At 41.5% G+C, this 26,778-nt stretch overlaps 1 protein-coding gene across 1 annotated transcript in view; it reads left to right on the forward strand.

Annotated features, from left to right (window-relative positions):
- ccser1 (coiled-coil serine-rich protein 1) overlaps positions 1-26,778 on the forward strand; it is a 100,326-nt gene that overhangs the window by 40,671 nt on the left and 32,877 nt on the right. Inside the window, exons 9-10 of the mRNA XM_084025432.1 lie at positions 6,985-7,062; positions 12,190-12,270. Coding sequence (XP_083881558.1) covers positions 6,985-7,062; positions 12,190-12,270 — 159 coding nt within the window. The remainder of the gene's footprint in view (positions 1-6,984; positions 7,063-12,189; positions 12,271-26,778) is intronic.

Genomic DNA, 26,778 nt, shown 5'->3' on the forward strand with positions numbered 1-26,778 from the left:
AATGTAGTGCACAAACGTAGGCCTCAGTATCTGATGCAGTGCCAATAATATTGAGTACTAATTGTGCATGTGTTTTTACATTGGGATTCATACAGTATTTTTTGTTTTTAGAGAGAGAGGGTAAAGGTTTGTGTGAGTGCATGCTCTCTTTATTGACCTACATGGAGGATCAGTGGCAGCTGGATGATAAGGAAAAATAATATAAAATGTAGGGTGGGACACAGCACGAAGACGGCACCTCTGGCTTAAACTCCCTCGTGAATGTAGGGAGGGACAGACGGGCCCTATATTCTCTAACCTCTCCCCATTTAACTCCTCCAGTTGTCGAAGTCTGAATAAACAGTACATGCCACGACTATAAAGACTTGATTTGTATCTGATATTCAATAGCAAAAAAAAAAATGCAATCATCCAGTCATTTACATGGATCTAAAGGCTGAAAAGACTCTGTCTGGATAAGGCTTACAGTGTTGCTGTGTACAGATCCATCTCAAATCTACACTGCATTTTGAAGGTCGACAGTCTTTGTGTTAAAGCTATTGCAGTCATTCAACCTGGTTTGAGAATGAGGACGAAGGTTCATTATTGAATTTGGGGACACATACAATATAGTGTCAAAGATATTCCAAGACTAAGGCTCACTAAGTTAGCTGGAGCTTTAGACCAGAGCTTCCATGAACAGAATGTTTCAACATATTCCACAATATTGAAACTGCTTTCTTAAGATTTTGACTTTTCAAAGATTCTTCACTTCATTGTTATTAAGGAAGCTATGCACCATATTAACCACATGCTTGTTTTCCAAACATGCTGTTAAGGACGAGCACTAGCTGGCATCCATTTAGAACTATGTGAAAACTTGTTCTCATAAACTGTGATAGATTTGGGTTTTCTGTGATTTCTTAAATATCCTAAATCTCTCTTTACCTAATTGGAAATGGTCTTTGGTGAGAGAGACTCGAGTGGCAGCGGCTTGGAGATTGATATAAAGAGCAGGGAGAAAACAGCAAGAGCTGGAGGATTGAGGTTAGGCAGGGGATCGAAACATGTAGACGTGTGCGTGTGCGTGCGTGTGAGTGTGCGTGTGTGTGTGTGTGTGTGTGTGTGTGTGTGTGTGTGTGTGTGTGTGTGTGTGTGTGTGTGTGTGTGTGTGTGTGTGTGTGTGTGTGTGTGTGTGTGTGTGTGTGGTTATGAAGTAAGAGTACGAAGGCAGGGGGCAAAGGCTAACCCTTTAACAGAGCTGGAGGCATGGAAAAGAATCAACGTAAAGAATGAGAAGGCATATTGCAGGAGAATATGAGGGAATAGTTGCAATGCTGAGAATAAGACATTGTTCTACTCGACTGTAAGATAGATTGAGGTGCGAGGAGATGAGGGGTGGGGGGGAGCTTTAGGGGAAATCGAAAATATGGAAGCTGTTGTTGAGGTGCACACAAAGGAAATGCATTCAGTTCGAAGACAGGTTAGATAACTTTGTGAAAGAGGAGAAAATGAATACAGGCATGCAAGAGATGGAAGTGAAAGAAGGAAAACGAGGGAAGAGTTTGAGGAGGAGGAGGGATGGGGAACGGAAAAAAGAGGGTTTGAGGGAGGAGTGAAAAGAGGAGAATTTATCCTGGCACTCCAGAAAGCGACTCCATGGGTGTAAAAATAATCTACGGTAGCCACCTGAGAGGCTGCAGTGTCACAGTATGCCCCAGTTTAATTTAGACCCAATGCATATGACATGATTTTTTTTTACAGGATTTTGTCCCAGTTAAAGTATTCTACTGTATTTTAGAAGACTGAAGTAAAAAATCTCTCACTAGAGTTGTTGCCGGAGGTGTATTCAAGTGTGTTAAAAAAAACACTTAAGACAGCAACTTTTGTTGCAATATAATTAATTGACATTTGCGTACACTCACCTTTGTGTCAGTAGAGGAACTTCTTTTTATAGTCAAACGTTTATCATTATGTCACATGCTGCATAATGAGAAATGAATAATGTATAGTTATAATGACTTCAAATTCATAATTAGAGATCGTTCTGCAGATCGAGGCCACGTGTGTGCAGGAAAACTTTCATGGGCGCACACACGGGCGTAACGTCTTCCCCAAACATTTGTTCTTGTCATGTAATACGACTTTCCTACGACACAAAGTCATAACAAAACGACAGATTAGGTCATCTGGTTATGACTCCCAAAACAACATATTTCACCATTGGAGAGTGCCAGTGAAAGGTGCATGTTGTGAAACGGTCACAGTTTTAAACACATGGTTGGACACATAACTTAAGTTTAAAATAAGATATTTGTTACATAACTTAAGTTACGTGATGTAATTCAAATACATTGAATTTGTGAATTAAGTATTTTATGTCCGTTTTTATGCTTATGATTAAGTGCATAATTTAAAATAAGTCGATGTTGACTTTTGGGTTCACACAGAACATGAATCTCCTGGGTGAAAGTCCTTTGTTTGTAATGCTAGTTAAGTACCCTACCCCATCTCAACACTTAACAACTGTGTTTTCTGAAGTAAAAATCCATGACACCTGCTGATAAGAGGAGAACAGAGTTATGGAGTGGGCAGTGACTACAGAAAGTTAATTGAGAGATTACAGCTCAGAATCATGCATACATTGGATTTCTGCTGCCACAAGACTCAGCTTTAAATATTCTCAGTACAACTTTTGACAATTGAAACGATTCCAGAAGGCATATGTATTCTGCTGATTCGAGTGAAGCGGAGCAACTTAAAAGGCTGTGCTTTTCAATTTCAAAAGAGTCTTAATTCAATCAGAACACAGGCAATTAATCTTAGTTGAAACACTCAAGAATGAGATGTGAAGTCTGACTATTTAGCCAAAGTTACTGTCTGTCTTTGTGCTTCTGATCCTCTAATATTTCACTTTTTATTATCATTGATGCGTCTCTGAGTTCCTGTCTCACCAAAATGAAATACTGTAAAAGTACAGTATTTCACTGCATTTAATTAGCCTCATTTTACGACCTCCTATGCTATATTTAATATGTCTCGGTGACAATCCCGGCTCAGTGGCTACTGCTATATTTTTAGGACATCTAGACAGGTGACATCTCGCTTCTATTTCAAACAGCATAAATATTACAGAACTGGTTTGACAGGTTGCTTGAGTGTATCTGTGCGAGATTGTAGCTTTACTGCCTTTTGAGGTGCTTGGGACGGATAGAGTACCAATAGGATCACCTGACTGCTCACCAGACACAGCATGTCCGGTTTATACAGGAGCGTTACAGCATTGCAGCTTATCGTGTATCATACATGTCCAGATGCACAGTTGTTGTTTTTTTATTTTCAAAGCTGCTGAATCGTAGCATACTTGGGAGATAATGGTCTGGATGTGATCTTTCAAGTCTACTGACAGCTGAGTGAATTGATAGACATCAAAGTGACAAAGGTCACAGTTTCTAATTGTACATTCTTGAAGGCATGATAGGGTATCTGTATATGCAAATGACACATATACATCACCTCCTCTCATTTTTTTGCACTTAAGCTGCCTCTCCTGCCCTATTCTGCCAGCATGCATTAATAGTATGGTATTAAAGTCATAATTAATTCTAGCCAGTCAGACAGGCAGTAGATAAGCACAGACAGCAAGTAGACAGAAATAAATACGGATAAAGAGATGGGCAAATATTTCATGGGGGCGTCTTAATGCTGGGTCAGTGTGCACAGGTTTGTGCATGTTTTTGTATAATCCAGCCATGAGTATAGTTAGATACTTTGTCATAGGTGGTCCAAGCAGCCATATGACACACCGCACCGGTATAATCGCACAAAGGACTGATGTGTTGAATTTAGACTTGTATAACTTTCTTCCAGTGTTCAATTGGCTTAAGCAGCGTATATTGTGGCACTTTCTGTACTCGGTGTTTGTGCTCCAGCTCTATACAAGATATTAACATTAACATTTTGCACTTCAGAATTTAACTGCTTTAGCATTTTGTACCAAAGGGAAATGTGCTAATCGACATAAATCACACAAAGGGTTTGGAAAATTGCTCTTTGCAGAGTCAATTTTCAGATAGGAAAGTCAGTCAAATTCACACAAAAAAACTAGTGTAATGTCACGAGTCATTACTTTTTTGTTTTGTTTTGTGTTCTAAGTGGTTGCTGGATCAAAGCAACGTGTTTTCACGATTTAATTTCTCTCCTGCATTGCATTTTGGGACAATAGTCTATCAGCCACACACTAAAAAATCAAGCAATTGTTCGCATTCTGGCAGAGTATTTGGTCTTTACTTGGGTTCTCTAACAAACACTATGTGAATGCCTTTTCTATTAGATCTTCTGACGAAGAATTGTTGTCCATTAGTCAGGCTACATTTAAACTCAAGGTGACACTTAGATTTAAGAAGTAGAAAGTTATGGATGGATGTGTTTTGGTAAATTGGTATAAAGAAAAAAAACAAGGACAACGCATTTAATCAGGCTGTTATTTCTCACACCTCTATCCATAATTTCAAGGAATAGGCAATTTGTTGAACAAACTGAAGGAAGAGGGGTGTTGAAATAATAAACAACCCTCACATTTTCCCCCCCAAAAAAAAGTAACAAATTGAATAATTTCTGGTAACAAGGGGAATGTAATTCATCTCCATACCCTCTTCAACTTGCTGCTGATTGCAAGAATAAATGGCCTCAACCTCTATAGAAAATCACATAAAGTGGATGCACTCCAATGATTTTGATCAGATTTATCCCCAGTGAGGCTATCCCAATCACATTAGAAATAAATTTGCATGTCCTGTTTTTATTCCACAGCCGTTTCCATTCAATTCAGCCTTGAACAATTGGTTTGAATGCCACCTGATGGGTGACTAAATGCACATTGTGGCGCTCCTTTCAGCAAGTAGAATAACATTCTTATTTTGCTTTTATGTTTGTTAATGACCTTCTGGTTTTTGAATGGTTTTTATAGGATAATACAGGGTAGGGTTTGACTGACAAAGTAAGGCAGTACACATTTTTCTTTTAATTGTTCATCACATTGTGGTCATATGACCATGTCTAGTCCATTGGCATTTAAATCTGCGTGACCTTGTTGAGGTACATTATCCCTCTCCCTCTCTCTCTCTTTTCACAAGCTTCCTCTATTCCTCTCACAGCTTACACCTGTCTCCCTCTCTTTCTTTCTGTTTATACTCTTAAGGTCTTGTCTGACCTGTAAACAAACCATGCAAGTCATTAAAAGTCTATGTGGATTTAGTCATAAGCCGGTTCTGAACTTTTGAAACACAACGACTGATGAACATGCAGTGTCATGCACACACACACACACACACACACACACACACACACACACACACACACACACACACACACACGCGCACACTGCGTGGTTGTAGCTAGACAGCTCATTTAGAACAGCCTTCAGTCCTATTCGGGGTGAGATTAATTTTAGAGGCTGACTAATGTAGTAATTGTCACAGCATGTTAGTGTTTTTTTAGTCCCATCCAAATCTCATGTTAGTTACTTTGGTGCTGTGTTCTGGTTGTAGAATAATAAAAAAAACCTTATCTATGAATACCGGCATCTCTCCTGTCAGCCAGGTAAACACAGTCCATTCATATTTAATACCGCTGGTATTGTTTTTGTTAATTGTTTTTCTATTTCCTTGTGGGAAAGGTTTTCTTTTATAGGTTTTATCACCGTGGAAGCACTTAGCGAAGCTTTTGGCTTTGTCGTCCTTGACCATTATCACGCTCTTGTGTAAAGCCCCCCCACACAGACCTCAACATCAATTAGACCTGTAAAATGAGGGAGCCAGAAAGCACAACCCATCAAAACTTTTTGAGACACTTGCACTTGCAAAATGTATTTATTTATCTTTTAAGAGTAATCATCAGGTAACTCTGTACAGGTTACCTTTGTGCATTTCTGATTATTGATATGACTTAAGTATCAGGCTAACTCTCTGCGTTTGCATCAGAGAGGTCATTTAAAGGACGGTGTTGTAGCGATATGGTTCCCTGTGGTCTCCCTCTGACCCTGTCTGTCCTTTAGCTAGATGGCTCCCCATGGTCTCAGACCATCATGCCCAGCCTCGGGCTCTCTCTGTCCTCTCCCTCTATCACTGTCCCCCTTTCCTCCCGTTTCCCCCTCTTTTTCCTCCTGTTATCTTGCTCCTCTTTTTTTCTGCTTGTATGTCCTTGAAGAGGTAATGATGGTCTGTCATCTGTTCCCTCTCCGTTCTCCTGTTCTGCTCTCCTTCTCACTGTATCACTCTCACTGTGAACAACTTAGCGACCTGTCAGTTTTAGAATTAAGTTGAAAATTTTAATCAAAACTGCTAGGTCTAGAGCCTGATTTTGGACCTCCCCATGAGACAGTGTGTAGCCTGAGATCCACTGGCAGCTCCCACTTGGCTGTTTGACAGTCAGATAACTGAGATTTAAAAAGGCAAACCTGTTGAAAATCAGGTTGGCAGAATTTAAATTTTGCTGTTTTCATTTCAGTAGCTTTGAAACACAAATCATGTCAAATCATTTAACTTGAGTAACTACATTGGTTCTTTGGATAAATGAGACTTAAATAATAATTGCAACACCATTATAGTCATAAACATCAACGTCAACAACACATTTTAGTGTGACACATCCAATTTTAAGAATCATTTATAACAATCTATTTTGTTGTTAAGCATGTGTTACTGTTAATTTGAAAGGTGCTATAAGAATAAAACGTTTTATTAGTATTATTGCTCTCCCTCTCCTGTCTTCTGTCTCTTGCTGCTCACAAGGCCATAATAAAGGGTGCCACCAAGTTTCTCACAGACTCATAGAGAGAATAGGAGATCACCATGCATCCTGTATGCACACACACAAACACACACACACACACCCACACACCGCACACCTTTGTGTGTATTGCTTTTGCGGGAATTTGGTCCCTTAGATAAATCAATGCTGCCTCCATTGTCCTAAGTAATGTTGTGTCTTGTTGCTTGTGTTTAGGATCCCGGCAGAGAGGAGGCCCTGCTGCAACAGCTGAGAGAGAAAGATGAACTGATCCTCCGACTCCACACTGAACTGGTTAGTTTGTGTGAATGCAATAATCACTGGACAGTATTCAGCATCTTACATGAGAACACAAGTCAGCAAGACAAAATATAAATGGCCGTGTGTTCATTTTAGAGGACCACTTAGGCTTCTGTAAAAAAAAATAAAGAAGAAATCTATTTACTTAACCAGATTTCTCAAAGGCTTTTTACCAATTACCAAATAATATGACAGTTCCATTATGACTTCCTGACATTAAAAAAATGTTGCTAACTAGCCAGCAGTTAAGTTGATGCATCGGAACTCCCTTTTCAATGACATTGCCTAATACTAACATGCTAGCTTGACATATAGGCCTAACAACAACAGCCATGTTAGTAACGTATATTATGATAATGTGTTTTCTTACTTGTGAATGACAAGTCAGCTAGCGATGTTGTGCTCCTCCTTGTCCCAGCAATCTATTGTGTTGTACTTGTCATTACGGTCAGCACGCGTTCACGCATACTGGGTGGGGCGTGGCTTTCAACAGAGGTCTGAATGAAGCGGGTAGGATCTCTCCGGTACGCCGATGCATTCAAAGTCAAAAATCTCTGTTTTTGTTTTATTTTTCAAATCACCTACGATACCTTTAACTAATAAAGCAAAAATGTTTTCCCAAAATCCTGTGAAGTCTTGTAACTAATAAGAAAAGCAGCTCTTAGACAGTGATCCATAGAAGGTTTGCTCATATAATTTTATTCCTATGACAGTGTCTTTCTCTTAGTCTCTGTTTTTATAAATTTTGAAATTAATAATTAAAACATCTTGAATGTTTTTGAATTATTTGTTTTATGGGTTTATAATTAAACACTTTGAAGCACAATTGTTCATTCTCTTTTAAGCACTAAAAAGTCCTTTTTTTCTTTTAAGACAGCTTTAAAAAATATATTCAAAGAACTGGAAAGTTTTACTTTTGAATTTGCCAAAGAGTTTGTCAGTTTTCCTGCTTGTTATGATGTTCTACTGTGTGAGACTAAATACAGCAGAGAGCAGAGTGAATGGAAGGACTGACCACAGAAAGAGAGGAAATGAACGTGAGAATGGTTTTATAGTTGGCTCAATGTCACACCATCAGTGTCACATGGCGTGGCACCATAAAGATCAAATTTCCGTCTTTGTTAATGTAAACTGCTTGTTCCCATCAATCTAATGTAACAGCACAATTATTAGAAGTATTATGTTTTCACAAATGTGCCCCTGTAAACAAGGATGGGAAGCATGAGGTAATTTCTATGTTGCGTAATTTAATAACCAAATCTGAAATATGGGGATTCAAATGCTACATATTTTGTGTTGTCTGTGTTTCTTTCCACCCTTTTGGAAGCTCGATGTTGGGTCTTGTGCAAAGATTCTCCATACAGCAATGCGTTTTCATAATTTGAAATCCATAATGTGTTCTATCAAAGCATTCAGGCATTATGCCAGTCCTTAGCAGGATAACATACCGCCGTTATGGTGCTATGGTGAGAGACGCCAGTCAAACCCACTGACTTCAGTCTCATTTGGCATCTGTTTGTTCGATGGCTTTTTAGCAGTCATTTCTAATTTTTCTCACTTAGCAGCACATATGCTCCGCTCTCCTCTTTCTATGTGAACTGCATTCAGCATCATGTGCATGTAATATGGAGTAATAGAAGGGTAGGGTTTATTTTGTGGGATTTTTGATGCTGATTTTCATTTGACACTCTCAAACATGTAACAATCATTTATCTGTCTATAGGTGGTGTAACATTCTTATACTCACATGCTAAAACGCATATTTAATTGCAGTCGATTATTATGAACTTGTTGTATGTCCTTTTTTACGGATGATTTTTATCTCAGTGTGGCAGTCTGTAGTCCAGGCTGATGGATTTGTCTGGAGGCTGCTACAGCAGATGTTATATATTTTAGAAGTGATAGAAGGAGATTTCGAAGATTTAAGATGATCAAACGACTGGAATATATTTAAACCTAACTACTAAGTCCCATTTAAAAAAAAATGGGGGACCAGGGATTGTGTTCCAATTTTTGGGGTATCACACTGCTCAGCCTCCCTAAGAAAGGTTATTCTTTCTGGGGCTCCAACCGATTGTTCAACCAAATTGTAAATTCCATCCTGGCTGTGGAATAAAGGACCAACTCTTTACCCTTGCAGATCTGTTGGAAGGGTCATGAGTTTTCCAATCCAGTCTACATGTGTTTTGTGTCCCTTGGGGAGTCCTTTAGGGGTTACTGTGGGAATGCATGGTACCAGGGTCGGTGCTACAACTCGTCCTTGTACAACCGAATTGAGAGCTGTGTCCTTATACTTGGCACAAAGTCAAACACGTTCCCAGTGGCTGTTGGCCTCAGCTATGGTTATCCCTTTTCACCGTTTCTGTGATTTTCATGGACAGGATTTCAAGGTGCAGCCAGGGCGAGGAGAGTGTCTGGTTTGGGGAACTCAGAATTGTATCTCTGGTCTTTACAGATGATGTGATTGTGTTCAGACCGCGACCTTCAGCATGCACTCGGGTGCTATTGCAGCCGAGTGTGAAGCAGTTGGAATGAGAGTCAGTACCTACAAGTCTGAGGCCATGGTTCTCTGCAGGAAATTGGTGGATTGCACACCAAACACTGCCCCAAGTTAGGGAGTCTTGTTCATGAGTGAGATGGACAGGCAGTTTCGTGCGGCTTCAGCAGCTGGGCTAGACTCAGAGGGAGCTGAGGCAGAAGGAAAGCTCTCGATTAACCAGTCCATCTACGTCATTCCGAACCCCACCTTTGGACACAAACTTTAGGTAGTGACAGAGAAAATGAGATTGAGGATAAAAGAGGCCGAAATGAGTTTTCCACGTAGGATGGCTGGTCTCAGCCTTCAAGATAGTGCTGGCTCAGACATCCTGAGGGAACTCGGAGTAGAGCTGCTGCTCCTTCGCGTGGAAAGGGAGTAGTTGAGGTGGTTCGGGCATCTGATAAGGATGTCTCCTGGACACCTACTTTTAGAGGTTTTCTGGGCATGTCCAACTAGGAAGAGGCCCAGTGGTAGACCCAGAATACGCTGGAAGGATTATATATCGCATCTAGCCTGGAAAGAGAAAATAGTGCATTTGTAATAGGGACTCTTTACAGGTGGTGTATGTGGGATTTAATCATAATAAACGAGATGTTCTTGTGTTAATGGTAGGATAGATGATAGGAAGTTGTCAGCCAGTGCAACAGTGTGGCTCATTAATGTGTTTTTAACGGCTTTTGGACTACAATGGAAGTCTATGACACAGATTAATAAGATACAAAATATCAGGCTTCAGATACAATTCAATCATTGTTTAGGATTTGTTGATAATAAAAAAAAAGTATAGAGTCGTCCCCCAATCGGAGGATTGGTGGTTCGAATCCCAGCTCCTCCAGTCTACATGCCGAAGTATCCTTGGGCAAGATACTGAACCCCAAATTGCTGCGGGTGTGTGTATGAATGTGTATGAATGAATTAGATCCCCATGTGCAGGCAGCTCCTCCGCCATCAGTGTATGAATGTGTGTGAATGGGTAAAAGTGACTGAATGTAGTGTGAAGTGCCTTTAGTAGCTAGTTAGCTAGAAAGCTCCATTTAGCATTACCCCTACGTTGTTTCTCTCTCCATCTGTTTCTTTCACTCAATCTCTCCCTCCCTCTTCCTCTTTCTGGACTCATCAATCACTCTTTAGGCCATACAGTTACTTGTGCATGCACACACAGAGATACTCCTCAGCCTGCGTGTATGAATGTATTCATCAGTTTGGCTCTTCTCTGACAGGGATGTTTTTGCTCCTGGTTTGATTTCCAGTCATGCTTATGTGTTTTTTTTTTCTTGATAAATGATCTAATACTAGCCCGTGTCCTTACTGCAGCCACGGCCTAACCCTATTTTAACTGCACCATATGTCCTTGGGACAGAGTTCATACTAGATTCATGAAGTTGTGCGTGCTTGTCCTTGTGAACATTTGTGGTGGTGTATATGTGTCTCTGTGTGAGTCTAAAAGGGATACCTTGCCTGACACAGCTAAGTTAAAGTGCAGCATTTTGAAGGAAAGGGCAGCTCATAGCCAACGCTCTCCTCGCTCTGCCTCCGTCTGTAAATCTGCCAGTGAAAACCTATTAATTATCTCCTAGAAGGACCTGCTAGCTGGCTGGTCATCACTAGCTGTCACTTTTTATGAGTTTTCTCCTCTCTCTACTGGCGCATTTTGTTGAAGGGCCATGTTCCAACTGAAACATTTAGCTGTGGAAAGCCTCTTTTGCTTTTCATGTGGGCATGGGCATGACCAAAATGAAAACAGATTTCTAATCTGTCAGCTAGCTTCTGCTAGATTTACACAGGACAGCGTATTGGGTTTAGAGCTATATCATAAATTAACTTTCTTTCATTCTCCTTAACCCATCCTTACACCTTGTCTTAATTTGGGTGATTCATTTTAATCAAGGTTAATGAATGTCTCAATATTTCATAACCACTGCAACTTTCAACATGTTCTGCTCTCTGGCCCATGAGCAGAGGGCGAGTGTGACAGAATGATTAGTGCCGTTGTCATAAAATGTTCCTGGTGGAAATAGTGCAAGGTTCTTCTCATTCAGAGGACTTGCAACCTGCCTTTTCAAAAATAATTACATTATTGCAGGAGTTCGGGGGTTCCTGGTCATGTTAAAAGTGCTGCATTTTAAAGGACAGGACAAACACTTTGCTCTCTACACATCCGTCTGTAAATCTGCCAGTGGGAACCTGTTAATTATCTCCCTGAAGGACATTTCTAGCAGACTGACCGGTACTGGCCGTCAGTTTTTATGAATTCCTCTTTACTGGTGCACTTTGAGGAGGGTCCCTGCTTCAATATTTGTCCCTTGAAAAGTTCTTCAGCAATTCGGCTGTTTTATGACCTCTCGGATTTCCAGGAGAGGCAGCTGAAGGGGAGGAAAGGATTTGGCTTGGTTGAGGTTCTTTCGAGTTGCACTTATAGTATCCTTTTGCTACTTAGTTATGCATAGAAGCAAACCATACTAAGTGTTGTGAGGCATAAGTCTACTGGGAGAGAATTTAGTTGTTCTGATTTATTCATATTTGATGTTCTTTCTTTGTGAAATTGGCCACAGATGATGGGTGTGTGTTTGTTTTGTATGCAGGAGAGTGCCAGAGCTGCCCAGAAGATGAAAGACTGCCAAATGACTGACCGTGCAACACAGACGGAACACATGGGGCCAGAGGTGAGATACATAGGGACCACGCACACCCTCTATCTGTCTCTCTCAAAACAGCCACAAACACTGTGCTCTGCACTGCATTACAAACACTGGAAATTAGCTTTATGTAGGAATGCCCCAATCTATAACAATCACTTAATGACGTTACATTTGAATACAAATATTCATTGCAAGCCCCTTCCTTCTCTGCCCAATGCTTTGTTATCCGTGGGCCGTGGCAATGTCTTTTTATGCCGAGCCACAGCTGCCACCCCCCCACCACCTTTCCCTCCTCCTTTCCTATCTCTTTAAGAGCATCTTTTCACATTGAGCTAAAGCTCAAATCCATCTTACTCATTCTAAAGCTGTTGTACTGCAGTGACATTCATATTATAGTCCACTACCTGCTCCACCCCTCCTTCCTCCAATCCCCACAGTGCTGAGAAAGAGGATGCTGTGCTGCTTCCTACCTCGGCCCTCGACATGGCCTCTTTGGCTTTACTAGGGGCTGACAGTATGGGAACGCAGCAGATTTAATGGATGACTGTCTAAAAATGGCTGCCTGGCTGCTCTGTTTCTTTGTTTCTCATCTCCTTGTTTTAAAACACGACTTCCTCTCTGAAAGTTCTGTTATACCGTTAATGCTGCTGCATATAAAGTTAGCAAGAAACAATGTTAAAAGGGTTGGAAAGATGTATCATTGTGTGGGCATGATACAGGATACCCACACTTACACTACATACACTGACTTACACACAAACACATGCACACAAATTATGTTTGACTTTACTCATATAGTGTCAAAATGAATGCATATAACAGAATCTGCGAAACACCAACTTTTACACTACTGGATAGCAATTAGACTTACCTTGTTGCTGAAATGCGCTGTATAAATTAACCTGCCTTGCCTACTGTGATTTAATTATACACAGAGCACTTACTTGTATGCTTTACTTATATTCTTTACACATAAAGAGATTTCGACAAAAGAATGAAATTATCTTTACAGCACTGAGATGTATCTGTTGATCAGGAAAATCACATTGGCGCCTTTTATTCCTTTAAAAAAAGGTGTGAGTAAGAGTCGGGTACTGTAACTATAAACCAACAGTTATGATTCGGCGTATCCACACTGAGTTACTCATTGCAGTCACGGGTCTATTGCCGCTAAAAGTCAGCTTCAGGTGCTACTTGTGTCTGACCCCCTTAGAAACAAGGAGTTGGTCGAGAGTGTGCTCTCTGACAGAATACAACAGGGTTTATTGTTTATTGGATAAGTGAACATTTCTTGTCCAGTTCATTTTGACAGTATTATTAGCTCCAAAACCTGATTTTTACACCGGGATCTTGCAGCCTGTGCAGAATATTGAACTAAAACAGACTAGTGTGGTATGTGGAATTTGTTTGGTTAGTTGGTTGGTGGATCATATTAGATCAAATAGAGACTGCAGGGATCAATCAGCCGAATGGATAGCAGGATGAAGGTTGCTGGTAAGAACCAGATGTTAATCTTTACTCTGCAGGAATTATTATAATAGAGTAATAAATCTATATTGTAGTTTTTTATATCTAGTAAATGGGTCTATTGTTAGGCCCTGTGATAGACTGGCGTCCTGTCCGGGGTGTACCCTGCCTTCGCCCAATGACAGCTGGGATCGGCTCCAGCCCCCCCGTGACCCTGAATACAGGATAAGCGGTAGACAATGGATGGATGGATGGATGGGTCTATTGTTAAAATAATGTAAAATAAAAGTGAAACAATCATGCTTAATTTAATCAAAGTTTGTGTGGTTTTTAGAGAGCTCCAACTGATATTGTTAAAAAAAAGGCACAGATCTAAGTGCACTTTGCGCCTCGTACTATTCCCATGTCCACACAGGTGGGCTGTAGATGGTGAATCTTGACACCAAAATTGCAGGGCAGCATTGGATCGCTAGTGACACCTACTTTGACATGAGAGTCCCGTCTACAAGTGCAAATGCCTCACTGTCCCTCACGAGAAAGCCACTTTGCTGACTGCCTATGAAAGTTACAGCCCTCAATCCTATCATTTTATGATAACTTTCAGCATTTTTCCTTTATCAGTTTTACCTTTTCCTACGTTTCAAGTATTGCTCTCAAGTTTTCCTTTTCCTTGCACACACACACACACACACACACACACACACACACACACACACACACACACACACACACACACACACACACACACAGCCTTAGATATGTCTGCGCCCTGCTTCATTTGCCATCACTGACTAATGCATTTCTCATAATGTAGCCTGAAATGGCCTCACATAATTGTATATTTTTCAGTACTGGAGGCTACAGCAAGCAAAGGTGTGGGTTTGTGTCTGCAGGATGTATACGTGTGCGGATGTGCACGCCTTGCCCATGTGTTTGTCATTCCCTGTGTGCCTGACCATGTAAGTGTGCTTGTGCATGTGTGTGCATGTTTTTTGAAGCAGCCATTATTCCTGGCTTTGGACAGCAAAGTCAATAAAAATGCCGTTGAACGTGTCAAAGTAACATAAGTCAAATAGTTTGCATTTAAACCTCAGACATTATCATTCATTCAATATTATGCTTGATTGTGTGTTTTTATGCATCATCATGCCTCACATGGTTTAATTTGCACATTGCTATGTTGATGCCACAAATAGAGCATTAATTTAGTCAAACTACTGTGTTTTACTTAAAGGTCCCATATTATGAAAAACACGTTTTCTCTGGTCTCTATAAACTGGTCCTCCCTGAGCCTGTCAACTCTCAGGATGAGGAAAACAAGACAAAAAACTGACATTTGTATATTCTTTGAGACCCTCAGTTATGATATTTTGTTCTGACATTCTGATGAATTTCAATACATTTTTATTAAAGCTTGTTTCAGACACTTTGCCTCATGAGGTGGGAAGTGAGAAAGATGCTCTGTCTTTCTGTGTATGTGAGGAGGGATTTAATGTTTGAAGAGATACGCTCAATGATATCACCTCTCTGAGGTGAAGTGGTTTGATTAATTTGCAGGTAATCATCAGAATTCAAGTCGTGCCACTAAGTGTTTCATCTGCTCTGCAGGGAGGAAACAGCAGGATATAGCATACCAGATATACAGTTCTGAAAAGGAATTGGACAATAAGGAAATGTCATCTGAACAAGCTCATCACTGTCTCAGAGTGTTGTAGAGTTTCCCTAAATTCATTTAATGCATGGCGTCTGGCCAGGACCACAATATCCTTATCGTCCTAATGCAGCATGTCCAACTTTAGGAATTCTGGCTGATACTCAACCGTATGGCATTGCTATCTATTATAAAACCAGTTCCTAGCTATAGAGTCCTCCATATGCTCAGGCCCCTTGAGTAGTTGAGCTCTTAATTAGAGGAGCAGCTGGCTGCCCGCTAGCAAGCTAGGCTAGCAGCACAGGTGACTTAACTCAGCAGTAGCTTCAGCATGTGTGGCCTGATTTTAGCCTCCCCCCCCCCTTTCCGTCCCATGTGTGCATGCCTGTGTGTATTAGAGGGAGAGTGAGTGAGACTGTGACTGTGAGTGTGTGTGTGTGTGTGTGTGTGTGTGTGTGTGTGTGTGTGTGTGTGTGTGTGTGTGTGTGTGTGTGTGTGTGTGTGTTGTGTGTTTGTGTGGGTGATGCTGCACCGCGGAGCAGGCCTATATAGGTTAGCTACCCCAGCGCATCGAGGACAATCGGCTAGCAACAGAAAGTGTGTCCACAAGTGGGGCAGCTATTTCTACTGCTTCTGCCACATCACGAGGTCGTCCATCTCACTCATCCTCTCTCCCTCTACCTCCTTCTCTATCTTTTCTGGAGCGTCCTCCTGTTTCTCCTCACTCAGGTGTCCTCCTCCTCTTCTACTACCTGCTTTTGTTCGCTGATCCCAAAAAGTGCAGAAGTTAGCTTTCAGAAGTTAATTTCCTCACCTCACCAAGGTTCTGCGGCTTCCAGGAATCCATTAGGGATTCTCCTGTCCTGGTTCCGCCCCCCCCATAGGTCCAGAAAACTGGACTGCTCTATGCCTCACTCGTCACTTATCAATCACATTGTGCTCTCAAATTATTGTTTGCAATAATTTTGACTTCAGATTAAATGTTAACCGCCATAATCATCTTGTTTTTTGTCATATCTGCAGTCACAAAATGAAAATTGACTTTGTTCTGACAGCTTTCATGAATAATAGTCCATTTTGTCACACACTCATATTCTCCATTGTTCATACAGTGATTTATTTTCTTGATTTCTGCATGGATAAACCAATTTAAAATGCAGTATTGTGCAAAATGGTAGGGCCTCTCAATTTACTAAATGTCAGTCCAGTCATTGTGACCTTCTTCTGCTGTAAATAAAGCCAGACCTGATTTTCATTTTTGGTATGACAGCAAATTACAGTAGTAAATTAGTGAGACTGCTGATAAAGTGAATGCATGATAAAGCTTTGTGAATGTGATCTACAACCTTACTTAAAAGTTCACTCCTCAAATGTAAATAAAACATCTATCAGCAGATACAACATATTCCCATTACTGGTTTTCAAAGGCATTGGAAAATTATTTTATTATTATTTTGTAGGTCACATACTTTAGCTATGTGCACAACAGGGGTTCTACTTACATACACATGATATTCTGGCACCGTGTGAAGAATGCTGCAATTTTAAGAAGATCCAGATATCCAACTGAAGCTGTGGAAGTGTAATGTGAGAGCCGAAAACAAATTGAGTGTGGACAGCATCCATTTCTCAGTTCTGCCTTTAAAGATTTCTCCTCTTTCTGTCAGTGTGCCAATGTAGAGATGGAAGGTAAGGTCTAAGGGAAACTAAGAAAGAGTAAGACAGAGAGGAAAAAAGGACAGGGGAGGTTAGAGAGAAAAGTCGAGAATCTATTTTATGTCCCGCAGAGACTCTTAAGAGCTGGAGGTAAGGTGGCTGTTTGAAAGTTTTTTTAGAGTGGATTGAATCGATTCAGATTGCTTTCTTTCAGCAAGCTAATTTCATGGGCATTCTTAAAAGGAACATTTTATGGGGAGAATCAAAAGCTCTTGATGGTGAGCTCACTTTTGTTCCCTTCCTTGCTCCGTCTTTCTCACTCTTCTCTGTTTCTATGCACCCTAGATTTGTGCAACTTTCCTTTTTTTTTATTTTGCCTCCCTTTTTTGAGCCGTGACCAGCAGCTCTACAGCTCACTGTGTTGGTTGTTCAGTCGAGCCACACTAAAAACATCCCCACAGTTTTGGCCCTAGGACGCTGAAGTTTGGCATGGAGGTCAAGTGTGTTTACGATGCACTTTGTGTCTGTCTGTGTGTGAATGCGTCGATGCTATTGTGAATTTGCACTCTTTCTCTCTCTCTCTCTCTCTGGTGGCTTCACACCCACCCCTCTCGTCATCCCCTCTCTTTCGTAGCTTCTGAGAGGAGCAGAGAGATAGTTCAGGACCGTTTATCGTCTGTTCATGGGCTATTACATTTGTATGGAGAAACATTTAAGTAGATCACACATATTGTTCCCTCTTTGTCTCACAAACCGCTTTTCTTCCCTTCCCTTCATCTCAAAACAAGTTTAGGGAGGTTTTTTTTTTATGAGCAAACATCAATTTGGTTTAGAGAAGTATTTCATATTCTGACAGCTTGTACATCAAGATGAGCCATTATTAAACATGAACTATGCAGGTATATTAGGTCATTTAATGTATGTATTTTGCGGATGTGTCATCAAATTGTTTATAGAACAGAAAAAGAGCTAAATGACAAACATTTGATGTATTAAGTTGCTGCTACTCTTTGGCATGAATACAATTAGAAATATAATTGGTACATTAAGTAAAACCAACTTTTATGAGTTACTGTATGCCTAGTTTTACCACCAGTCCTTCTTTTAAATTGCAGATTTATCAGTTTCTATTATGTCAAAGACAGCTCACAGCTGTGGCGGATGACTTATTATATATGTAAGAAAGCCAAAATTAAGTGACCGTTTATGCCAAGACAAGGCAGTAAAAGTCTAGAGTGGCCAATAAGATATGTCCCTGTGGGACTTTATAAAACAGCATGAGGTTGAGATGTCTGAGCAAAGGACATGTTTACTATGCTGATACCGAATCCCTGTGCCGGATGAAGAAGCAAATTTATCAAGAAAAGGACCACGCTGTGCTTTCCTTACAGTTTAAAATGGACTTTGTGCTCAACATCTGTATGAAAAAAAACAGCTGTTCATTTTTCATCTGAGAGAACTAACTTTTTACTTTGGATGTTCTTTCCAGTCTATTTTTCTGGTTAGATCATCATCTGATATGTCCTGTTCACTTTGTCTGCTCTTCATCTTTGTGCTCTTTTATTTTGGAATTGTGCAACATTAAGGATTATAGATATATTATACATTTCTTACCTACAAAGACTTTACTCGCAAATTTTTATGACTAATATCCCCACGAACATGTCTCACACTGTCAGTAAATATCACTTTGGTAGTAGTGTGACATGTGAACCAAGGTTGGAAAGAGGTTTTTCAGGCTTTAAACCTGTAAAATAGGATAATGCAAATGAAAGAGTAGATAATCTGAGTTTAGCCCTGCTACATCTCCATGAATGCTTCTTTATTGTCAAAGGGGCAGTCAGTAATTCTAATCCAGTATGCTTTTTTCTGTCTGATTCAGCAAATATCTCCTCATGGTCGGGAAAGCTGTCCGAAAAAGCTAGTGTTCAAGTCCTAGAAACAAATATAATGTCTCAGACCGACCCAAACAATACTATTCCAGATAAACAGCAACATGGGGCATTGGTGCTCCTGCACAGGGGAAAGGCCGTGGATAAAGAGAAAGCGTCTTTCCATAGAAAGTCCACTTTAACTGCTTTGGGTCGAGCTCGCTAACTCGTGCCACCTTTTGGGTGTATGAAAATGATCACAGACTAAATCACAACAGCCATCGATTATTTTTCCGTGCCTTTGTTCTGCGGATGTTTCTGTCTGGGGATTATTGATCCAAAAGGTCAGGGGGAAAAGAAGGCTTTGGTCTTTTATTGCTGTGTGGTGGTGGTGACACAGATTGTGTGGAGAGCACTCCTAATGAGTGCCATCGGTTGGTCTTTACGTATCTTCCCGGGGGCCGGGGAACCCTGAATCAATATACGTGATGACATAGATCATGTGAACCGTGCGTCACAACGGCTGTGCCAATTTAAGCAGGAGGATGGACAGTCCAGCGTTGGTTGTGACTATGTAGGTCTCCAACTCCTTTTCCTGTAAACTAGATCATTTTCTACAGCGGTAGTCCTTACTGGGCGATGGTGCTGCAAAGGATAGAAATAAGAAAGATGGAGAGAAAGAGGAGGAGATGGAGGCTGAGCACAAGAGAGGCACTTTTCTGCCCTACTTAGAGTTTTTATACATTCTTTTTATGTCTGTCAGTCCTCTTGTCCTTCCATCTTTCTCCCCTTTCTTCTATAAATTTTATGATTTCCCTAATCCTTCTTTTCTTCCTCTCTGTCCTCCCTCTATAAAAATGCCCTTGATTTTCCTCTCTATCTCTCTGCACTTAAGCATCCATTTTCTTTGCTTGATCTGACTCTCTTCAAATTGCCCCTCCTTTCTCTGTCTCTGGCCCTTACTACCTTTCCCCCTCTGTCCTCTATCCTCATCCCCCCTTTCCAAATGGTATTCTTGCTTTTAGACTGCATGCCCTTCTCAAACATTTTTTTTTTCTTTTCATATCTATTTCTCCTACTCCCTTCCATCGTCCACCTCTTTTGCCCATTTCTTCATTGATATCCTTTCGCCCCTCCATCCTTTATTCTCCTCTCTTTAGCTGGCCTTTCACCTGTACACCTCCCTGTTCACATTCCCTTCCTCCCCCTTCTCCCACCTCTCCTTTATTGCTGTTACTCTTTGGCCCTGCCTTGCCCCTCCCTGTCATTGCTCATCCTCAGTTTCTCTCCAACACTTAATAACCCTCTCCTCTCCTCGTATTAACTGTACGGTGTTTATGCCTGTTTATTTGCCTATCCACTTCAGTTCTTGCTCTGTTGTTTAAGTTCACTGTAAAGGTAAAAGTTGATGCCAGCTACTCTCTGTGGGTGTCTGGTTCCTATAGGCAATTTCACACAGCCAATGTGGAGGTGATGCTACATGTGGTTTGATGGCTCAATGTAAAGGAGGTGATCATGCAGGAGGCATGTTGTTTTTCTGTACACAAACGAGACATATTGTGTCGACTAATGAGCTCAATAGGTGCTGTTAGGCAGATTCTAACCAGGCGAGCTGCTTTCCCCCGTTTCCAACCTTTGTGTGAAGCTAAGCTCCAGAGCTGCATCCATCTCCACATTTAACTCTAAGCAAGGAAGCATGCATGTCTTTTCTAAAATGCTTAAGTATTCATAAATAAATAATGTTATGATATAGCCATAGGGAGAAACTTCTACTGTATTATTGTTTACTATACCTTTTTTAATGTTGACAATATTTATAGTTTCAGTCATAAAACATTAAAATAACTAATAAGTCTAACACATTCCTCTAGATCATTTCACTATATTACCATAACAAAACATCCACGCATTAAGGCAGTAAGATTAACAATATGGTGTCCTTTAATGTCCACTTAAAGCTAAGCTCCTGAGCAGACCTCAATACTGAGGCTAAAGGGCAAGCGCTGTTGGCCCATTAACCATGCAGTCAGCAAGATGCAGACACCGTAATTGAATCCTCAAAATAAATTACGGCAGAAGGATTACAAATCATCATTAAAATGCAAGTTTATAGATCAGGTAAATGGCTGTCTAGGGACGTAAAGATCAACCCTGTGTGGCAATGAACCACCTGTATTTATACTTTGCTGCCGTGTCATCCACTATTGTGTGACTATTTTGTGTCAGTGGCGCGAATTCACCTTACGCTTTTAATATTAGGGGAAGGAGGCAAGTTATGCCTCATTCAGTGTGCAGCTAGTGCTTATAGCCAGGTCTTTTATTTGACACTAGCAGACATGTCCTGTAGCTGTAATGGATTGATTGAATGCATGAGTTGATGAAGTTTGTGGGTGAGACTCATGGACATTTTACCATTCGACTTTGTAAGCTGCGTTGCATCAATGACACTGTTCCCTTTGGAAATACCTGTTGGCAGTAATTTACACAGAAATGACAATCTGCCGCTGATGAATACACATTACAGGGCAGGCAGTGTTGGAGCTTGATTTAGGGGTTGCTCTGAAATAAGCCAAAGTAAAGTATTGCTTTCTCCTCTGATCTAACAACAGTCCCTCTTTGTCTTCGTCCCCTCTTTTTTTATTTTTTTATTTTATTGGTTGCTCTTTGTGTACAACATGTCTTCTGTTTCCAGGGAATCAAGGCGCATGGGAGCGCCACTTTGTCATCAAGGAGACCACTGAGTGAGTGTCTCTGTTATGATATCACCTGACTGGACGTGGCCGTGTCTTGTAGTGGTCTGCTCTGTAATGTTCTGTACTAGATGGGAGAACAGGGGGTCTTGGTACTGAAGCTTGATTAATCTACGAGGCTCTATGTGCCGATTGAACTCACGTCTGCAGTTGTTTTACTTCACAAATCAGCTAAAACAGTGCCTATTCCATTCGTTTCTCAAGTTTCTCTGTTTCTCAGTGTGGTTTTACACACTTAATACACTTGCTTAATGACTCATTTAAGTGGAATGTACTGGAAAAAAAGATAGATACTGTCACCAAATCCATTGCTGGTTATGTGAAGTGAAATGATAATGGATGGGTTAAAGCGAGCCAGTTTATTAATTAATCAATCCTGGTATGGAGACCCTCTGAGATAAGAATGCCACCTGCATTGCCTTGCCCTGTAATGTAGACAAGAATGCTGCCTATTGTACCTTTCTTACACAATCCTACCCAAAGTGATGATGACCCCAAAGGATCTTGGGACCAAGATCATGTCTTTCTGTTTTTAAGTGAGTGTACAGAATAGCTCTGTCTGTTGGAAGTCAATGTAAAATCAATGTAATATTTTCTGTGGTTTAAGTCAGAGGGGAGAAAAAAAAAATCAGAAGCAGAAGTCAGTGGTAGAGATAATTTATTTCATATTGCAATTCGATGGTGCAGATAATTTCTGTTATAAGCCAATGATCTTGACAAATGACATGGTTTCAGATATTGAACAATGTGAAGAGCACTCTGGTTTCAGGGCATTCAAGTGTTTAAAATGCCAAATCAAGCATACCTGTAGCTTATAGCTCGTTTGAGAGGACCAAAATGTGTATTTTGCTCCAATATGCTAACCGTTTTCATACACCCTGTATTCATAAAATGCTGTTTTCACTGTCCAGTTCTATACATTTAACTGGCACGTGGCATTCTGACAACTAACCAACCGATCAAAGATATTCTCACCTATAGAAGTTCAGCAGCAGCCTTCCAACACACACACAAAACATAAATAAATCAGAAATTAGTTTATTTTGATTTACTGCACAGAAAATATTATGTTGCAGAGGAGTTTAAAAATTGTCTAAAGTCAAAATGCCTCAGGAGAGGAAATCTAAACAAAGTGTACCCTTTTCTCATGTCTATTCCCTGGTATTTCCTACCTATCCACACTGTACTGGATTGTACTGAAGTTGGGCATGCTTTAGCATTAAGAGCACCACTGTGTGTATGCAGTGTCCCTGCCTTCCTCTTTCTGTTCCTTTGTGAACTTATACCCCGTCTGCCATTGCACTGTGAACTCTAACCCCACCTGTCACAGCACTATCGAACCTTTTATTGACCCATGTGCCTTGTGACCTTATCCAGACAGGCTTTGACCCCCCCCTCTACTCAACCAGACTTGATCGCACATTATATATCACACACACACACACACATACACATTCATAGACACAGGCATTCATATATGCACATGTGTGTGTGTGTGTGTGTGTGTGTGCGCACATGTGCTCTGAGATATAGCCGCTGTGTTTGAAGGTCAATGCATAAAGAGCCCATAAGAGCCATTAGAGCTTCATTTGTTTGCTCGATTTGCACAAGGGCACCTACGCACTTCCATCCTTCTGTATGTTTGTCTGTGTAGTTCTTTTTACACAAACATCCAGATTTGCTGCAAGAGGTCCCTCATCATCTCTCTCTCTCTCTCTCTCTCTCTCTCTCTCTCTCTCTCTCTCTCTCTCTCTCTGTGTGTGTGTGTGTGTGTGTGTGTGTGTGTGTGTGTGTGTGTGTGTGTGTGTGTGTGTGTGTGTGTGTGTGTGTGTGTGTGTGTGTCCTGTCGATTATTTTTGCTCATTACACTTCTCAAGGACTGACAGTAATGCTGTGCTGTTGAATTATTAGTCACTTCTGGACTTGTTGCAGGACAAACAACGTTAATGAGCCAAACCCCATTTATCCAGCAAGGTGAAACCAAGTGGCAACCACCACGTCTGAGTGCTGGTTGAGGGCGGAAGCCAGAAAAGCCTCATGATGCAGTTCTTCTGATGCACAAAATACTCACTTACAAAGAAAAGTTAATAATAGCAAAGACCCCTGACTCCCCATTAGAAATATAAAATCTGTGTTTTTCTCCGTAGCAATGGCTAATTGCACCGTTTTATGTGTGTCTTGATGCCAATTTAGCTAATTATAGCTCCATCAAGGAGTCATTAGGGTTAAAGAGAAGTATGTTTTGGGCCAAATCTGCCTGTCAAGCTGTGACAAACCGCATGTGCGTTCCTGTTGTTCACTTAAAATGAACTACTCTCAGACTCCACCAAGTTTGGTGACACACATCAATGGGGCACTATTAAACCTACAGAGTGGGCATCATAAAGCAGCCCCGGGAACACATCTATTCTACAGTCTTAAACTCTGACTTAAGTCGTAAACTGTTACATTAGGGTGAAGTGTTTTGCAGTGCCCCATAAAGGCCTGACAGATGGGAGCTTTCTGAACTTTTATGAATTAATTTAAACTGTAAATACATCGACTCTTTGTGATTCAGTGCCTTGTAAACATCTCCATTTGTTGGTTACCAAGTCAGCGTTTGTGTATGTGTTTGAATGGCGTGGAGGAGGCGGTTTCCTTGTATCAACATAGTGGATTGGGGTAGCAGGTGGAGGGTGAAAAAGTGTGCGTTGGCTGTGTGCATGGGTATCCAAGCCTGCCCAGTGGCTGTCAGTGCTGAGATGAAAGATGCCTTTACCCAGGTGGAGGATGCATGCCACAGGAAGCGTTATCTGTGTGTTCTGCACATGTGTGTGAGCTGTCCCTTCAGGTCGACTGAGGGCAAGAGTGATTCCCTTTTTTGAGGGTCTCAGTGTGTGTGCATCCATGTGTGGCTGTATCATGCCTTTGATTGCCTCTTTTTTCATGCCTCGGACGGGCGGATGATGAAGTACAGGTGTGTGTGTGTGTGTGTTTGTGTGGTGTCCAGCTAGAGACAGATATTGTCAAGGTAAAACTGGATACATCCAACTAGCCAAAGACCCTCTGAGGTGGGAGCTGTCTGTCGGTCGGTCTGTCTGTTTGTCTGTCTGTCTGTTTGTGTGTGTGTCTGTATGAGCACACATGAGGCTAACTCCCGGCTTGGCTAGCTGCCAGAACACTTATCTAACTCTGATCCGCGACGCTACTCGCTGTGACTCCTAATTATAGACGGCGGCACTCAAACAGACACATATACACACAGTCGCTACATGCTCTCCTGTGCACCATTCACACTAATGAGGCACTATCCCTGAGAGGTACCCCCACACAACACCGCTCCTTGATAGAAGCTACCAGGGCCACCGCCTCTGCCAGCCTCCTTCCTAGTCTTCTACTTGAAGAGAAAGGCAGGCAGACGCGACAAAATGAAGCTTAGTTAGACAGAAGTAGGAATGTAAAGACAAAAAAAATGCTGAAAGACATGTGAGAACTAAAGAAATGCAGTGAGAAATGGAGCAAAAAAAAAGAGTGGATGAAAGAAAGCTGCCGTGGGGAGCGTAGGGGATGAGAAAGACGGACTGCCAAGAAGCCAACAGATAGAGATCATGATGAGAGAATGGACAACATGGGACTTGGAAGGACTTGTGAGAAGAGCAGAGACGAAGGAGAGAATATTTGTTCTGTTTACTCACTGAGATCCAGGATGCGTGATCACAATCCCCCTGCAGTCCCATGGGCTTCCTCTGCCTCCCTCTATAGTTCTGTCAGCCTCCCTCCCCTTGTTTCCTCCTTTATTTCTTTCTGTGTTTTCTTTCCTCACTCTCTTTGTCTCCCCCCCCAACATGGTGAAGATGGCTTCAGTCAGATGCTTAAATCCTTCAGGATTGGGCTCAGGTGGCACTTTTGCACGTTATACATCACAGTGCAATATGTTGGATGCAATAAAAGTACTGTCTTGTGAAACACCCGAAACAGAAGCAGAAGCCCCAATTCTGAATTTCATCATTTTGAGAGATAGCCCAGCCACGAACAAGCTATTTACAGCTTCCCAGCACACATATTTTTCACAGCTGTACTTTTATCATTAGCATTGTCTATATAAGCCTTCTTCCTGTGTCCTCTAGTTAACTTTATCAAGGTAAAACCACTCTTCATCCATACGTAGTGCTGACAGAAGAGAACAAAGCAAACAGAAGTGGACAGGACAGGACAGAAGGGACTGTGGTGGCTACTGCTGCGTGCCTCTCATCCCAGCTCACCCCACCTAGCCCCAGGGGCAGCGCGGGGGAGGAAGGGGGCTGTCAGCAGAAGGTGTGTGTGTGTGTGTGGGTGTGTGTGTGTCAAAAAAAAAAGAAGAGAAGGAGAAAGTGGGTATGTGTTTGTGTGGGCGTTCTTGAGCCGTGCCCCATGTATGGCTCTCTCTCTCCCCCACGGGCAGGGCAGAACGGCACAGGGAGGCGGGCACCTCACTGGGCACAGATGGCAGCAACAGACAGGGACGGTGGCGACATAAACACGTTAATAAATAATTATCTGAACAATGACACTGGGTACACCGCAGCGGGAAGGGGGGCGGCGGGCAAGGAGAAGGAGACTGAAAGGGAGGACATGAGGAAGAAGGAAAGATGAGGAGAGGATTTGAGAAGGAGTGACAGGAAGGAAGGAACAGGGCGGATGGGAAGGGGTGAGGGAGGTGAGGAGGGAAAGAAAACTAGGAGAAGCAATCAAGTCAAGGACAAAGGGGGAATGGAAGACGATTAAAACATAAAGAAGGGGACTGTGGAAAAGAATAAAGTGTACGAGCTCCCATAAACTAATCGTAAAATGAATAGCTGTTGGCATGTAGCGGTTAGCACTGTTGCTTCACAGCTAGAGGGGACCCTGGTTTGGAGGACTGGTTCGGGTTCCCTCTGTGTAGGATTTGCATGTTCTCCCTGTGGCAGCGGTCCAAGGATTACAGACACCATATGAGAATGATAAAACTAAACAAAGAAAGGGCAGGAAAATCGTTATCGTGCTACTTTACTGAGTTCAGTGTCCACAGATTTGAAGTCCAGTAGCCAAAGTTCAGGAGCTTCTGTACAACCTCTCCTTTAGATTTACGTGTGGAGCTGTTAAAGAGGAGTAAGGCCATGGTTACGGTGGGAAATCAGAA

Source organism: Eutrigla gurnardus (assembly GCF_963514095.1).
Source record: "Eutrigla gurnardus genome assembly, chromosome: 13".
NCBI classification, from domain to species: domain Eukaryota; kingdom Metazoa; phylum Chordata; class Actinopteri; order Perciformes; family Triglidae; genus Eutrigla; species Eutrigla gurnardus.